The 14,525-nt window shown below is 44.5% G+C and overlaps 1 protein-coding gene across 2 annotated transcripts in view; it reads left to right on the top strand.

Moving 5' to 3' along the window:
• The window catches only part of OC90 (otoconin 90), a 255,001-nt gene that overhangs the window by 170,000 nt on the left and 70,476 nt on the right, over positions 1 to 14,525 (top strand). For both annotated transcript variants that reach the window (XM_069731932.1, XM_069731933.1), the window contains 3 exons: positions 923 to 1,035; positions 3,374 to 3,502; positions 9,096 to 9,146. In XM_069731932.1, the coding sequence (XP_069588033.1) occupies positions 923 to 1,035; positions 3,374 to 3,502; positions 9,096 to 9,146 (293 nt within the window). The remainder of the gene's footprint in view (positions 1 to 922; positions 1,036 to 3,373; positions 3,503 to 9,095; positions 9,147 to 14,525) is intronic.

Below are 14,525 nucleotides of genomic sequence, written 5' to 3'. Positions count from 1 at the left end.
CCAGGATAGGGATGAGGGGAACCATGTATACCAGGATAGGGATGAGGAGGCCATGTATACCAGGATAGGGATGAGGGCCATGTATACCAGGATAGGGATGAGGAGGTCATGTATACCCGGATAGGGATAAGGAGCCATGCATACCAGGATAGGGATGAGGAGCAATGTATACCAGGATAGGGATGAGGGGGCCATGTATACCAGGATAGGGATAAGGAGCCATGCATACCAGGATAGGGATGAGGAGCAATGTATACCAGGATAGGGATGAGGGGGCCATGTATACCAGGATAGGGATAAGGAGCCATGCATACCAGGATAGGGATGAGGAGCAATGTATACCAGGATAGGGATGAGGGGACAATGCATTCCAGGATAGGGATGAGGAGGCCATGTATACCAGGATAGGGATGAGGGGACCATGCATACCTGGATAGGGATGAGGAGCCATGCATACAAGGATGGGGATAAGGAGCCATGCTTACAAGGATGGGGATGAGGAGCCATATATAACAGGATAGGGATGAGGAGCCATACATACAAGAATGGGGATGAGGAGCCATGCATACCAGGATGGGGATGAGGAGCCATGCATACCAGGACGGGTATAAGGAGCCATGCATACAAGGGTAGGGATGAGGAGCCATACATACAAGAATGGGGATGAGGAGCTATGCAGACAAGGATGGGGATAAGGAGCCACGCAGACAAGGATGGGGATGAGGGGACAAAATTAGGTGCCTCGGCTTATACTCAGGTCGACTTCTACTCAAGTATATATGGTAATTGACCATTACATCATATGAACAATGGCTCATGTCCAATGACCTACTTAACAATACATCTGGCATAATTAAGAATAAACGCTTTGTCGTCACAGGTGACACTATAAAATCTTTGTTTTTGTTTTTTTTCATTTCAGTTGCTGTTTTCAGCATCGCAAGTGTTATGAAGAAGCTTTGGAGATGGATTGTGTTTGGGACCCTTCTAAAATTAGTGCAGATGTCACTTGTCTCACGAAGAACCTGACATGTGGTAAGATGACATGGGCACCTCAGGGGTGGGCTCTGCCGCAGATAGGGCGGGCAGAGGAATGTGATCAATTTAGATTTGAGGATCTGGACCCAAAACGACCATGGACTCGTCAAGTATTATATTCTGCTGCAAGCCTATGTGATCATATGCAACGGTGAGCAGAGAAGTCTGAAGATTCCGGCTCGTTCAGATGCATGTTATATGTTTGTGTGCTGCCCATATGAAAAATGGATATCATAGGGAAAGCATATGGCCTAGTGGGGTCAGTGGAGTAGTTCACACCAACTATGGTCCAAGTATAAAAAAAACCTGCAACTTGCACCAGTCTGTTCCATTTTTCAAGTCAATAGTGGATGCCATACAGACACCATCTGTTTTTTACAGATCCCTTGCAATTGTTAACTTAGGAAACTGTTTTGGAATATTATTTTATTTTTAATTGTTGATCAATAAAACAGATAAGAAAAACTGTAATACGGATGTAAAAAATAAAACGGAAATATAGATGTAAAAAATGGATGTAAAACATGGACGGTTCTCATATGGATGTAAGGCTGGGTTTAGATGATTGTGCGCAAAATTGTCCGATTTTCATCTTGAAAAAAATACGTTTTTACATTCCTGTTGCATTGGTATCTCCATTTTTGACTTCCGTGTGTCCATTTTTTGCTTGTGTGGCAGCCGTGTATCCTTTTTTACATCTGTTTTTGCATGAACAATTTACTGAAAAGGTCAAATACAGTCTCCTCGTCCGCAGTCTGCTCGTTTTGCGTACGGACAGCACATGGACGTTTCATATACTCGGATTAATGAGCTTAAAAAAGAAACAGACTTACGGATGGTATACAGATATGAAAGAAACATCCACTGTTTATGTGTGGAGGAAAAACACACAATTTGTCATACTCTCCGCTGAGCCCGGCCTTAATTGCTATTTGATTTGTTTTGCTTGCTGTGAATACTTATAACTACAGTCGCAGGAAATATAAATGCGTATTCCAGTGATTACCGGTATACATTAATTTATGGAAGGACGATATAAACTGTATTTTTTCCTATATAGAAACCTCTATTCCTCCTTTATTTCATTATGGAATGGGTGAAAATAAGTGTCACAGATGACTAAAGTTTTCATCTATGGCGTTAGTTTTTCCATCTGTTTCCTTTTCTTTTGAAATACAATATTACAGTAAATGAAAAAAAAAAAAAATATATGATATCTGCTAATTTTTTTTCCATCGTTTCATAGAGAAAATGGATGGGAAGAATAATGTCAATTTTGAACGACAATCCATGGAGTTATGCATGAGATAAATGCATGGCTGTTCTGAAAAATATTTGGGCTTCGTATGGGAAAATATCCGCCAGAAACCGGCCAAACAGGCTTCCCCATAATGCATTACAGCTATCACATCCCATGGTACAGCACAACCAATCTGGAAGGATTATCGCAGCCTGTATAAAAGCCGAGGCAGGGAATGCAGTTGCCATTTTGCAGTGACTCTGGATAGGGGATGTCACGTCTCAGCAAAAGAGATAGGGAGAGAAAGCCATAAATCACTGAATAAACATGACATATAGTGTATATATAAAGTGAATGATATAATTGGTGTGGAAAAAAAGATAAGAGCCTCACTATACTTGCACGCCGTACAGCTACGCCCTCAGATTCTGTACCTTTAACAAAATCACATCCAAAATTGGGCTTTCTGGGCCTTTCTGGGAGCGGAGCTCATATACTGTATATTGGTAAGTGCAGACATCTACCGGATTCTGTAAGTTGGGCACAGCTTCCTATAAAGAGGGCTTATACCGTGCGTATATATGAGCTCTGATACACCAGTAACTTTCATCAATTCGTACTGCTCCGGTCCAGGAGCCTTTGAGGTCCAATGGTCGCCAGAAAAAGCCAAGTTTACCTCTATTTGTCCTCTTTTACATTTGGGAATAAGCATAAAAAATGAATTATAATAATAAAACATCACAGATGATCAAAGCTTTCAGTGATGGCATTGTTTTTTTCATCTGTGACCTTTTGCATTTTAGATAAGAAGACTTTTTTGTTAATTACTTTTACCGCTAAGGGGTTATTATTTTATTTTTATATCGGTCTTAGAAACCCCTTTTAATTAAGACCTGATAATGACCTGAAATCCAAGTAAGCCGTAATTAGAGCGTATTTATGTTTTACTACAATTCCCCTTTAATAAGAGCATGCGAGGGTTACAGTGGAGGTGAATGGCGGTGGACTGTGTGCATTGTACATGCCATTATAAAGGAGGGCAGATGGCGGAAAGGAGATCTATAAATGGGGTCTTGTGTTTGTCTTACCCCCTAGAGTCTGGCAGCGGTTGTGAGAAACTCCTCTGTGACTGCGACAAAGCCGCCATTGAGTGTTTTGTGAACACGCACGTTAACTCTTCGCTGAAAGGAATGGATATCACATTCTGCCCGGCTCCCGTTACAGGTACAAATTACACACTGCTAACCTAGGCGACGCAGGTGGCCATGAATGCTAAACTGGGAATGGAGACCTCTGGCGCCCTCTCATGGAGGGGTTTATTATTGCAAGTTGTTTCCTTAAAAGCGTAACCGTTGTTTTAATTTTATTTCACAAATTAATAGTACATATGAATTTAAGTAATTTACTAATATATTCTAACAGATAAAACTGCTTCTTTCTCCTCCGGGACTGATGTTTTACTCTCAATTGAGGAGTAAAATATATTTTCAGTGAAGACAGACTTTCCCATTACGGAGATAGGAGATTACAGTTGATGCCTATAAGATTCTATGGAGAGGGGAGGAGCTAGAGGAATACACGGACTTTCTATGGAGAGGGGAGGAGCTAGAGGAATACATGGACATTATATGGAGAGGGGAGGAGCTAGAGGAATACACGGACATTCTATGGAGAGGGGAGGAGCTAGAGGAATACACGGACATTCTATGGAGAGGGGAGGAGCTAGAGGAACACACAGACATTCTATGGAGAGGGGAGGAGCTAGAGGAATATATGGACATTCTATGGAGAGGGGAGGAACTAGAGGAATACACGGACATTCTTTGGAGAGGAGAGGATCTACATGAATACACGGACATTCTATGGAGAGGGGAGGAGCTAGATGAATACACGGAAATTCTATGGAGAGGGGAGGAGCTAGGGGAATACATGGACATTCTATGGAGATGGGAGGAGCTAGAGGAATACACAGACATTCTATGGAGAGGGGAGGAGCTAGAGGAATACATGGACATTCTATAGAGAGGGGAGGAGCTAGAGGAATACACGGACATTCTATGGAGGGGAGAGGAGCTAGTGGACTACATGGACATTCTATGGAGATGGGAGAAGCTAGAGGATTACAGGGACATTCTATAGAAAGTGGAGGAGCTAGAGGATTATATGGACACTAGATTGTGGCCCGATTCTAACGCATCGGGTATTCTAGAATATGCATGTCCCCGTAGTATATGGACAATGATGATTCCAGAATTCGCGGCAGACTGTGCCCGTCGCTGATTGGTCGAGGCAACCTTTATGACATCATCGTCGCCATGGCAACCATTATGACATCTACGTCGATACTGTGCCCGTCGCTGAATCAGAAACGCGAGATGTCTACGTCCTTTATGACATCATCGTCGCTGTGCCCGTCGCTGATTGGTCGAGGCCTGGCGGCCTCGACCAATCAGAGAGCCGGGATTTCCAGGACAGACAGACAGACAGACAGACAGACAGAAAAACCCTTAGACAATTATATATATAGATTCTATGGAAAAGGGAGGAGCTAGAGGAATACACAAACATTCTATGGAGAGGGGAGGTGCTAGAAGAATATACGGACATTCTATGGAGAGGGGAGAAACTAGAGGAATACACGGACGTTCTATGGAGAGGGAACTAGTGGAATACATGGACATTCTATAGAGAGGGGAGGAGCTAGAGGAATACATAGACATTCTATGGAGAGGGGAGGAGCCAGAGGCAGATACAGACATTCTGCTGTAAGTACTCCATAGAATTTTATAAGCACCAACTGTCATCTTCTACCAAAGTAATGGAAAAGTCTTTATTCATGGAGGACACTTTTTACCCATGAATTGAAAAATATTTAGAATTGAGAGTCCTCAGTGGTTGATACCTTTTAATGGCTAACTGAAAAGATGGTAACAAATTGCAAGCTTTCGAGACTACTCAGGTCTCTTCATCAGGCACTGACTTAAGCAAATTCTGGAGAATCACATATTTAATCCTCAACACAGCACAGAACTGTCATTATGGGAGAGTGATAAGTGATAAACAGTTGTGTCCATAAATATTGGAAAGTTCCTAGATTAGGAGTGAATGTTGTGTTGTCCTCTGATTGGGGTCTGGTTCTGTTATGATGACCCCACATGGTCTGAAGGGCAAATTCCTTAATTGATGTAAAAAGACATAAATCCATGCGACACATTCATTCCTGCACTAAGTGTGTCAAAGGTCGTCATAAATTTATACTCCCAGATTCTCCTGTCTCTCTGAGATTTGAAGCTACCTTTCACTACAAGTAATTTCAGGTCTATGGTGCTATGATCAGGCATACAAAAATGTTTGGCCACAGGTAGATCCATTCTTTTTTCTTTTATTGTATGGCGGTGAGAATTTATCCTTGTTCTCAGTTTTTGCCCTGTCTCCCCAACATACAGACCTGTTGTGAATTCTGTTGTCGAGCTCCCTCCTGTGGTCGTGAATGGTACTTCGGCGAGTTCTGTCTATGGGCTCCCTCTGGTGGCTATGAGTGAAGCTGCGGCTTCTGAGGTTCCTTACACAGGTGACGTGGTTTATCCTTTGGTTGGCTGCTCTATTTAACTCCTCTCAGATCGTTACTCCATGCCAGCTGTCAATGTTTTTGCATTTGTTCAGTTCGCTCCTGGATCTCTCTGGTGACCTGCCTTCTCCTGCAGAAGCTAAGTTCCTGATAGTCATTATTTGTTCTTTGTTTTCTTGTCTAGCTGGTTATCATGATTTTGTCTTGCTAGCTGGAAGCTCTGGGATGCAGAGTGGTCCCTCCGCACCGTGAGTCGGTGCGGAGGTCTTTTTTGCACACTCTGCGTGGTCTTTTGTAGGTTTTTGTGTTGATCGCAAAGTTACCTTTCCTATTCTCTGTCTATCTAGTAAGTCTGGCCTCCCTTTGCTGAAACCTGTTTCATTTTCTGCGTTTGTGACTTTCATCTTTACTCACAGTCAATATATGTGGGGGGCTTCCTTTACCTTTGGGGAATTTCTCTGAGGCAAGGTAGGCTTTATTTTCCTCTCTAGGGCTAGATAGTTCTTAGGCTGTGACGAGGCGCCTAGGTCTGGTCAGGAGCGCTCCACGGCTATTTCTAGTGTGTGTGATAGGATTAGGGCTTGCGGTCAGCAGAGTTCCCACATCCCAGAGCTCGTCCTGTATGAGGTTTAACTATCAGGTCATTCCGGGTGCTCCTAACCACCAGGTCATAACACAGACCCCCAGTTGGACATTTAATACAAATAATTAAGTACACCACATTAGATGTGATGCAGCTGAAGGTACCTGGTATCTTGTAGTCCTGATGTGAGTTGGGAATCTTTATCTTGTCCGTGGTCATTATAAATGGACAGGTTTTACATTTTTTCTGGTTGCAAGGAAAGGTTCCTGCAGCTGTTGGAGAGGACAGGGAGCTTCTGACAATGATGCTTCTTAGACTTGGGGGCTGCCTAAAACACAGTAGTGGGGGATCTGGAAAAATGGATTTTAAGCCGGCATCTTTTTGTAGTAAAGGTTGTAATTTCCGTGAAGCTCCTCTTAGCACCTCCAGATTTGGATTGTAGGTAACTACTAGAGGTATCCGGTTATTTTCTTCTTTAGTTTTGTAATGTAGCATGTGATTCCTTGATATTCTGGTGGCTCTTCTAATCTGGTTTTCAATTGTTCTTGGATGGTAGCCCTTTCTGAGGCGACCAAGGTGTTCATCCTTATCCATGGGGTTGGAACATACACGATTGTATCTGATGGCTTGGCTGTAGACAATAGAGTTTTTTATGTGTTTTGGATGGAAACTGTCCCATTTAACTTATGTTGGACGGTCGATTGGCTTCTGATACAGGGATGTCTCTATTTTATTGTTCTGCAGCTTAATGATGGTGAAATTAACTTTTTGGACACCAAGATCCCAAGTACCTTCAGCTGCATCACATCTAATGTAGTGTACTTAATTATTTGTACTAAATGTCCAACTGGGGGGTCCGTATGTTGGGGAGACAGGGCAAAAACTGAGAGCAAGGATAAATTCTCACCGCCATACAATAAAAGAAAAAAGAATGGATCTAGCTGTGGCCAAACATTTTTGTATGCCTGATCATAGCACCATGGACCTGAAATTACTTGTATTGAAAGGTAGCTACTAATCTCAGAGACACAGGAGAATCTGGGAGTATAAACTTATGACGACCTTTGACACACTTAGTGCAGGAATGAATGTGTAGCATGGATTTATGTCTTTTTTCATCAATTAAGGAATTTTCACTTCAGACCATGTGGGGTCATCATAACAGAACCAGACGCCAATCAGAGGACAATAAAACATTCACTCCTAAGGCTAGGTTCACATTGCGTTAGGGCAGTCCGTTTAGCGCATAGCGCTACGGACTGCGCTAACACAATGTCCCAAAAGGGATCGCGTTTGCCAATCCCGCTGCAAGCAGCGTTCGAGGTCCGTCACTCAAATGACGGCACATCGCTAGCGCACGCCCAATGTGGGCGTGCCCTAGCGATGCGTTCGCCATTACAAGCAATGGCAGCGTTAACGGACTACGTTACACCGCGTTAAGCCGCGGTGTAACGTAGTCCGTTAAACGGGGTCACACAACGCAGTGTGAACCTAGCCTTATCTAGGAACTTTCCTATATTTATGGACACAACTGTTTATCACTTATCACTCTGAGAGATTAATGACACAGTTAGATGCTTTTGTGTCTGGAATGGAGTGGTTGTCCAAGTTGTCAGGTTTTGGCTTTGTTTTAATGACAGTTCTGTGCTGTGTTGTGTATAAATATGTGATTCTTCAGAATTTGCTTTAGTCTGTGCCTGATGAAGAGACCTGAGTAGTCTCGAAAGCTTGCAATTTGTTACCATCTTTTCAGTTAGCCATTAAAAGGTATCAACCACTGAGGACTCTCAATTCTAAATATTTTGCTATCTACTGGCTAACACGGTACCAAGATATTTATTTTTCCTGTACCAATGAATTGAGAATTTTGAGAATTAAATACTATATCTGTTACATGTTAACTCCAATGTCTCCCATAAAAAGGGGAACTCTCCCAGACAACCCTGTAAAGGGTTTTGCCACATAACTGAATATATAGACATTGAATAAAGTTTCTTCTAGTGAAGAGCACCAACTTGGTGTAGGGAGACTTGCAGATCATGCAATGCTCCACGTGGAAGAGATCAGGAACTCCTCTTATTGGAGGTAGCAATCCTAAAAGTCAAAATCGACCCTTTAAAAGGCTTTGGTACTTCCTACAGGTGACGCTAGCGTTTCCGTCCTCTTCCAAGGGGTGCATTGAGGGTTCCACAAGTCTCACTATCCTGAATCCTGAATTCGTGCTCCCTGCCATATTCTTTACACCCATCACCTACAGTGGGACATGGGAGTGATGAGGAGAACAGGTAAGTATTGCCATGCCTGCTCTGGAGTCTGTATTCATTCTGGAGTAGGTTGGACACGTGTTCTACATAAAGGACAAATGGTCAAGTGACACAGCTTCTACCCTGGGTAAGATTCCTGATAGCGGTATTATTAATGGTTCTGTAGGACATGGTTGTATGTGGACAATTATTTAGCTTTGGCAGAAATAAAGTAAAGTTGGCAGAGACCCCGTCCCACCTGTAGGACCCAGAGCGCACGTGACCCTCGATCTCAGCCTCGTATAGAAGGAAACGGTAAAGCTATGCTCCCCTAGATGAGATTTTATTGATATTTAGTGAAATTACCAGGAAAGCCCCTGGACCCTCCATGGTTTCAGATTTTGTTTCTGTGATTTATTTTAGTTGCTCCTGAGATTACTCTCCAGAATGGTGACGTGATACCGAACATCAAATGTAAGTCGTATTCCTGCTCCCTACTGGACAGTGAGTAATCCTTTACATTCTTGTGTCACCTACAAACATGGTCTGGTATAATGTCCTCAGAGGTGGTCCTAATGGAAAGAGTGGTCTCCAAGATTGGGGCAAAATGCTGGGGGTGCTGCAGGAAAACTGGAAAACTACATACATTTGTCCTGTCCAAGTGTCAGTGTCATTATCCTGTACCCCCAGTGTCAGTGTCATTATCCTGTACCCCCAGTGTCAGTGTCATTATCCTGTACCCCGAGTGTCAGTGTCATTGTCCTGTACCCCCAGTGTCAGTGTCATTGTCCTGTACCCCAAGTGTCAGTGTCACTATCCTGTACCCCGAGTGTCAGTGTCATTATCCTGTACCCCGAGTGTCAGTGCCATTATCCTGTACCCCCAGTGTCAGTGTCATTATCCTATACCCCCAGTATCAGTGTCATTATCCTGTACCCCCAGTGTCAGTGTCATTATCCTGTACCCCCAGTGTCAGTGTCATTATCCTGTACCCCCAGTGTCAGTGTCATTATCCCGTACCCCGAGTGTCAGTGTCATTATCCCGTATCCCGAGTGTCAGTGTCATTATCCTGTACCCCGAGTGTCATTGTCATTATCCTGTACCCCCAGAATCAGTGTCATTATCCTGTACCCCAAGTGTCATTGTCTTTATCCTGTACCCCAAGTGTCACTGTCATTATCCTGTACCCCCAGTGTCAGTGTCATTATCCTGTACCCCCAGTGTCAGTGTCATTATCCCGTACCCCGAGTGTCAGTGTCATTATCCCGTATCCCGAGTGTCAGTGTCATTATCCTGTACCCCGAGTGTCATTGTCATTATCCTGTACCCCCAGAATCAGTGTCATTATCCTGTACCCCAAGTGTCATTGTCTTTATCCTGTACCCCAAGTGTCACTGTCATTATCCTGTACCCCGAGTGTCAGTGTCATTATCCTGTACCCCGAGTGTCAGTGCCATTATCCTGTACCCCCAGTGTCAGTGTCATTATCCTATACCCCCAGTATCAGTGTCATTATCCTGTACCCCCAGTGTCAGTGTCATTATCCTGTACCCCCAGTGTCAGTGTCATTATCCTGTACCCCCAGTGTCAGTGTCATTATCCCGTACCCCGAGTGTCAGTGTCATTATCCCGTATCCCGAGTGTCAGTGTCATTATCCTGTACCCCGAGTGTCATTGTCATTATCCTGTACCCCCAGAATCAGTGTCATTATCCTGTACCCCAAGTGTCATTGTCTTTATCCTGTACCCCAAGTGTCATTGTCATTATCCTGTACCCCCAGAATCAGTGTCATTATCCTGTACCCCAAGTGTCATTGTCTTTATCCTGTACCCCAAGTGTCACTGTCATTATCCTGTACCCCCAGTGTCAGTGTCATTATCCTGTACCCCCAGTGTCAGTGTCATTATCCTGTACTCCAAGTGTCATTGTCATTATCCTGTACCCCCAGTGTCAGTGTCATTATCCTGTACCCCATTGTCAGTGTCATTATCCTGCACCCCAAGTGTCAGTGTCATTATCCTGTACCCCCAGAATCAGTGTCATTATCCTGTACCCCCAGTGTCATTGTCTTTATCCTGTACCCCCAGTGTCAGTGTCATTATCCTGTACCCCCAGTGTCAGTGTCATTATCCTGTACCCCCAGTGTCAGTGTCATTATCCTTTACCCAAAGTGTCAGTGTCATTATCCTGTACCCCGAGTGTCAGTGTCATTATCCTGTACCCCCAGTGTCAGTGTCATTATCCTGTACCCCAAGTGTCAGTGTCATTATCCTGTACCCCCAGTGTCAGTGTCATTATCCCGTACCCCGAGTGTCAGTGTCATTATCCTGTACCCCCAGTGTCAGTGTCATTATCCTGTACCCCCAGAGTCAGTGTCATTATCCTGTACCCCCAGTGTCAGTGTCATTATCCTGTACCCCCAGTGTCAGTGTCATTATCCTGTACCCCAAGTGTCAGTGTCATTATCCTGTACCCCAAGTGTCAGTGTCATTATCCTGTACCCCCAGTGTCATTGTCTTTATCCTGTACCCCCAGTGTCAGTGTCTTTATCCTGTACCCCAAGTGTCAGTGTCATTATCCTGTACCCCCAGAATCAGTGTCATTATCCTGTACCCCCAGTGTCAGTGTCATTATCCTGTACCCCCAGTGTCAGTGTCATTATCCTTTACCCCAAGTGTCAGTGTCATTATCCTGTACCCCCAGTGTCAGTGTCATTATCCTGTACCCCCAGTGTCAGTGTCATTATCCTGTACCCCAAGTGTCAGTGTCATTATCCTGTACCCCCAGTGTCAGTGTCATTATCCTGTACCCCAAGTGTCAGTGTCATTATCCTGTACCCCAAGTGTCAGTGTCATTATCCTGTACCCCAAGTGTCAGTGTCATTATCCTGTACCCCCATTGTCAATGTCATTATCCTGTACCCCCAGTGTCAGTGTCATTATCCTTTACCCCAAGTGTCAGTGTCATTATCCTGTACCCCCAGTGTCAGTGTCATTATCCTGTACCCCCAGTGTCAGTGTCATTATCCTGTACCCCAAGTGTCAGTGTCATTATCCTGTACCCCCAGTGTCAGTGTCATTATCCTGTACCCCAAGTGTCAGTGTCATTATCTTGTACCCCAAGTGTCATTGTCTTTATCCTGTACCCCCAGTGTCAGTGTCTTTATCCTGTACCCCAAGTGTCAGTGTCATTATCCTGTACCCCCAGAATCAGTGTCATTATCCTGTACCCCCAGTGTCAGTGTCATTATCCTGTACCCCCAGTGTCAGTGTCATTATCCTTTACCCCAAGTGTCAGTGTCATTATCCTGTACCCCCAGTGTCAGTGTCATTATCCTGTACCCCCAGTGTCAGTGTCATTATCCTGTACCCCAAGTGTCAGTGTCATTATCCTGTACCCCCAGTGTCAGTGTCATTATCCTGTACCCCAAGTGTCAGTGTCATTATCCTGTACCCCAAGTATCAGTGTCATTATCCTGTACCCCAAGTATCAGTGTGATAGTCCTGTACTCCAAGTGTCAGTGTCATTATCTTGTACCCCAAGTGTCAGTGTCATTATCCTGTACCCCAAGTGTCAGTGTCATTATCCTGTACCCCCAGTGTCAGTGTCATTATCCTGTACCCCGAGTGTCAGTGTCATTATCCTGTACCCCAAGTATCAGTGTCATTATCCTGTACCCCAAGTATCAGTGTGATAGTCCTGTACTCCAAGTGTCAGTGTCATTATCTTGTACCCCAAGTGTCAGTGTCATTATCTTGTACCCCAAGTGTCAGTGTCATTATCCTGTACCCCAAGTGTCAGTGTCATTATCCTGTACCCCGAGTGTCAGTGTCATTATCCTGTACTCCAAGTGTCATTGTCTTTATCCTGTACCCCCAGTGTCAGTGTCATTATCCTGTACCCCCAGTGTCAGTGTCATTATCCTGTACCCCCAGTGTCAGTGTCATTATCCTGTACCCCCAGTGTCAGTGTCATTATCCTGTACCCCGAGTGTCAGTGTCATTATCCTGTACCCCGAGTGTCAGTGTCATTATCCTGTACTCCAAGTGTCAGTGTCATTATCCTGTACCCCCAGTGTCAGTGTCATTATCCTGTACCCCCAGTGTCAGTGTCATTATCCTGTACTCCAAGTGTCAGTGTCATTATCCTGTACCCCAAGTGTCAGTGTCATTATCCTGTACCCCCAGTGTCAGTGTCATTATCCTGTACCCCGAGTGTCAGTGTCATTATCCTGTACCCCGAGTGTCAGTGTCATTATCCTGTACCCCGAGTGTCAGTGTCATTATCCTGTACTCCAAGTGTCATTGTCTTTATCCTGTACCCCAAGTGTCATTGTCTTTATCCTGTACCCCCAGAATCAATGTCATTATCCTGTACCCCCAATGTCAGTGTCATTATCCTGTACCCCAAGTGTCAGTGTCATTATCCTGTACTCCAAGTGTCATTGTCTTTATCCTGTACCCCAAGTGTCAGTGTCATTATCCTGTACCCCCAGTGTCAGTGTCATTATCCTGTACCCCCAGTGTCAGTGTCATTATCCTGTACTCCAAGTGTCATTGTCTTTATCCTGTACCCCCAGTGTCAGTGTCATTATCCTGTACCCCCAGTGTCAGTGTCATTATCCTGTACCCCCAGTGTCAGTGTCATTATCCTTTACCCAAAGTGTCAGTGTCATTATCCTGTACCCCGAGTGTCAGTGTCATTATCCTGTACCCCCAGTGTCAGTGTCATTATCCTGTACCCCAAGTGTCAGTGTCATTATCCCGTACCCCGAGTGTCAGTGTCATTATCCTGTATCCCGAGTGTCAGTGTCATTATCCTGTACCCCCAGTGTCAGTGTCATTATCCTGTACCCCCAGTGTCAGTGTCATTATCCCGTACCCCGAGTGTCAGTGTCATTATCCCGTATCCCGAGTGTCAGTGTCATTATCCTGTACCCCCAGTGTCAGTGTCATTATCCTGTACCCCAAGTGTCAGTGTCATTATCCTGTACCCCCAGAGTCAGTGTCATTATCCTGTACCCCCAGTGTCAGTGTCATTATCCTGTACCCCCAGTGTCAGTGTCATTATCCTGTACCCCAAGTGTCAGTGTCATTATCTTGTACCCCAAGTGTCATTGTCTTTATCCTGTACCCCCAGTGTCAGTGTCTTTATCCTGTACCCCAAGTGTCAGTGTCATTATCCTGTACCCCCAGAATCAGTGTCATTATCCTGTACCCCCAGTGTCAGTGTCATTATCCTGTACCCCCAGTGTCAGTGTCATTATCCTTTACCCCAAGTGTCAGTGTCATTATCCTGTACCCCCAGTGTCAGTGTCATTATCCTGTACCCCAAGTGTCAGTGTCATTATCCTGTACCCCAAGTATCAGTGTCATTATCCTGTACCCCAAGTATCAGTGTGATAGTCCTGTACTCCAAGTGTCAGTGTCATTATCTTGTACCCCAAGTGTCAGTGTCATTATCCTGTACCCCAAGTGTCAGTGTCATTATCCTGTACCCCCAGTGTCAGTGTCATTATCCTGTACCCCGAGTGTCAGTGTCATTATCCTGTACCCCAAGTATCAGTGTCATTATCCTGTACCCCAAGTATCAGTGTGATAGTCCTGTACTCCAAGTGTCAGTGTCATTATCTTGTACCCCAAGTGTCAGTGTCATTATCTTGTACCCCAAGTGTCAGTGTCATTATCCTGTACCCCGAGTGTCAGTGTCATTATCCTGTACTCCAAGTGTCATTGTCTTTATCCTGTACCCCCAGAATCAGTGTCATTATCCTATACCCCCAGTGTCAGTGTCATTATCCTTTACCCCAAGTGTCAGTGTCATTATCCTGTACCCCAAGTGTCAGTGTCAT

Source organism: Ranitomeya imitator, chromosome 6 (assembly GCF_032444005.1).
Source record: "Ranitomeya imitator isolate aRanImi1 chromosome 6, aRanImi1.pri, whole genome shotgun sequence".
In the NCBI taxonomy this organism is placed as follows: Eukaryota; Metazoa; Chordata; class Amphibia; order Anura; family Dendrobatidae; genus Ranitomeya; species Ranitomeya imitator.
Note: the sequence above shows the minus strand (reverse complement) of the source record. Positions and strands in the feature narration are given on the sequence as shown.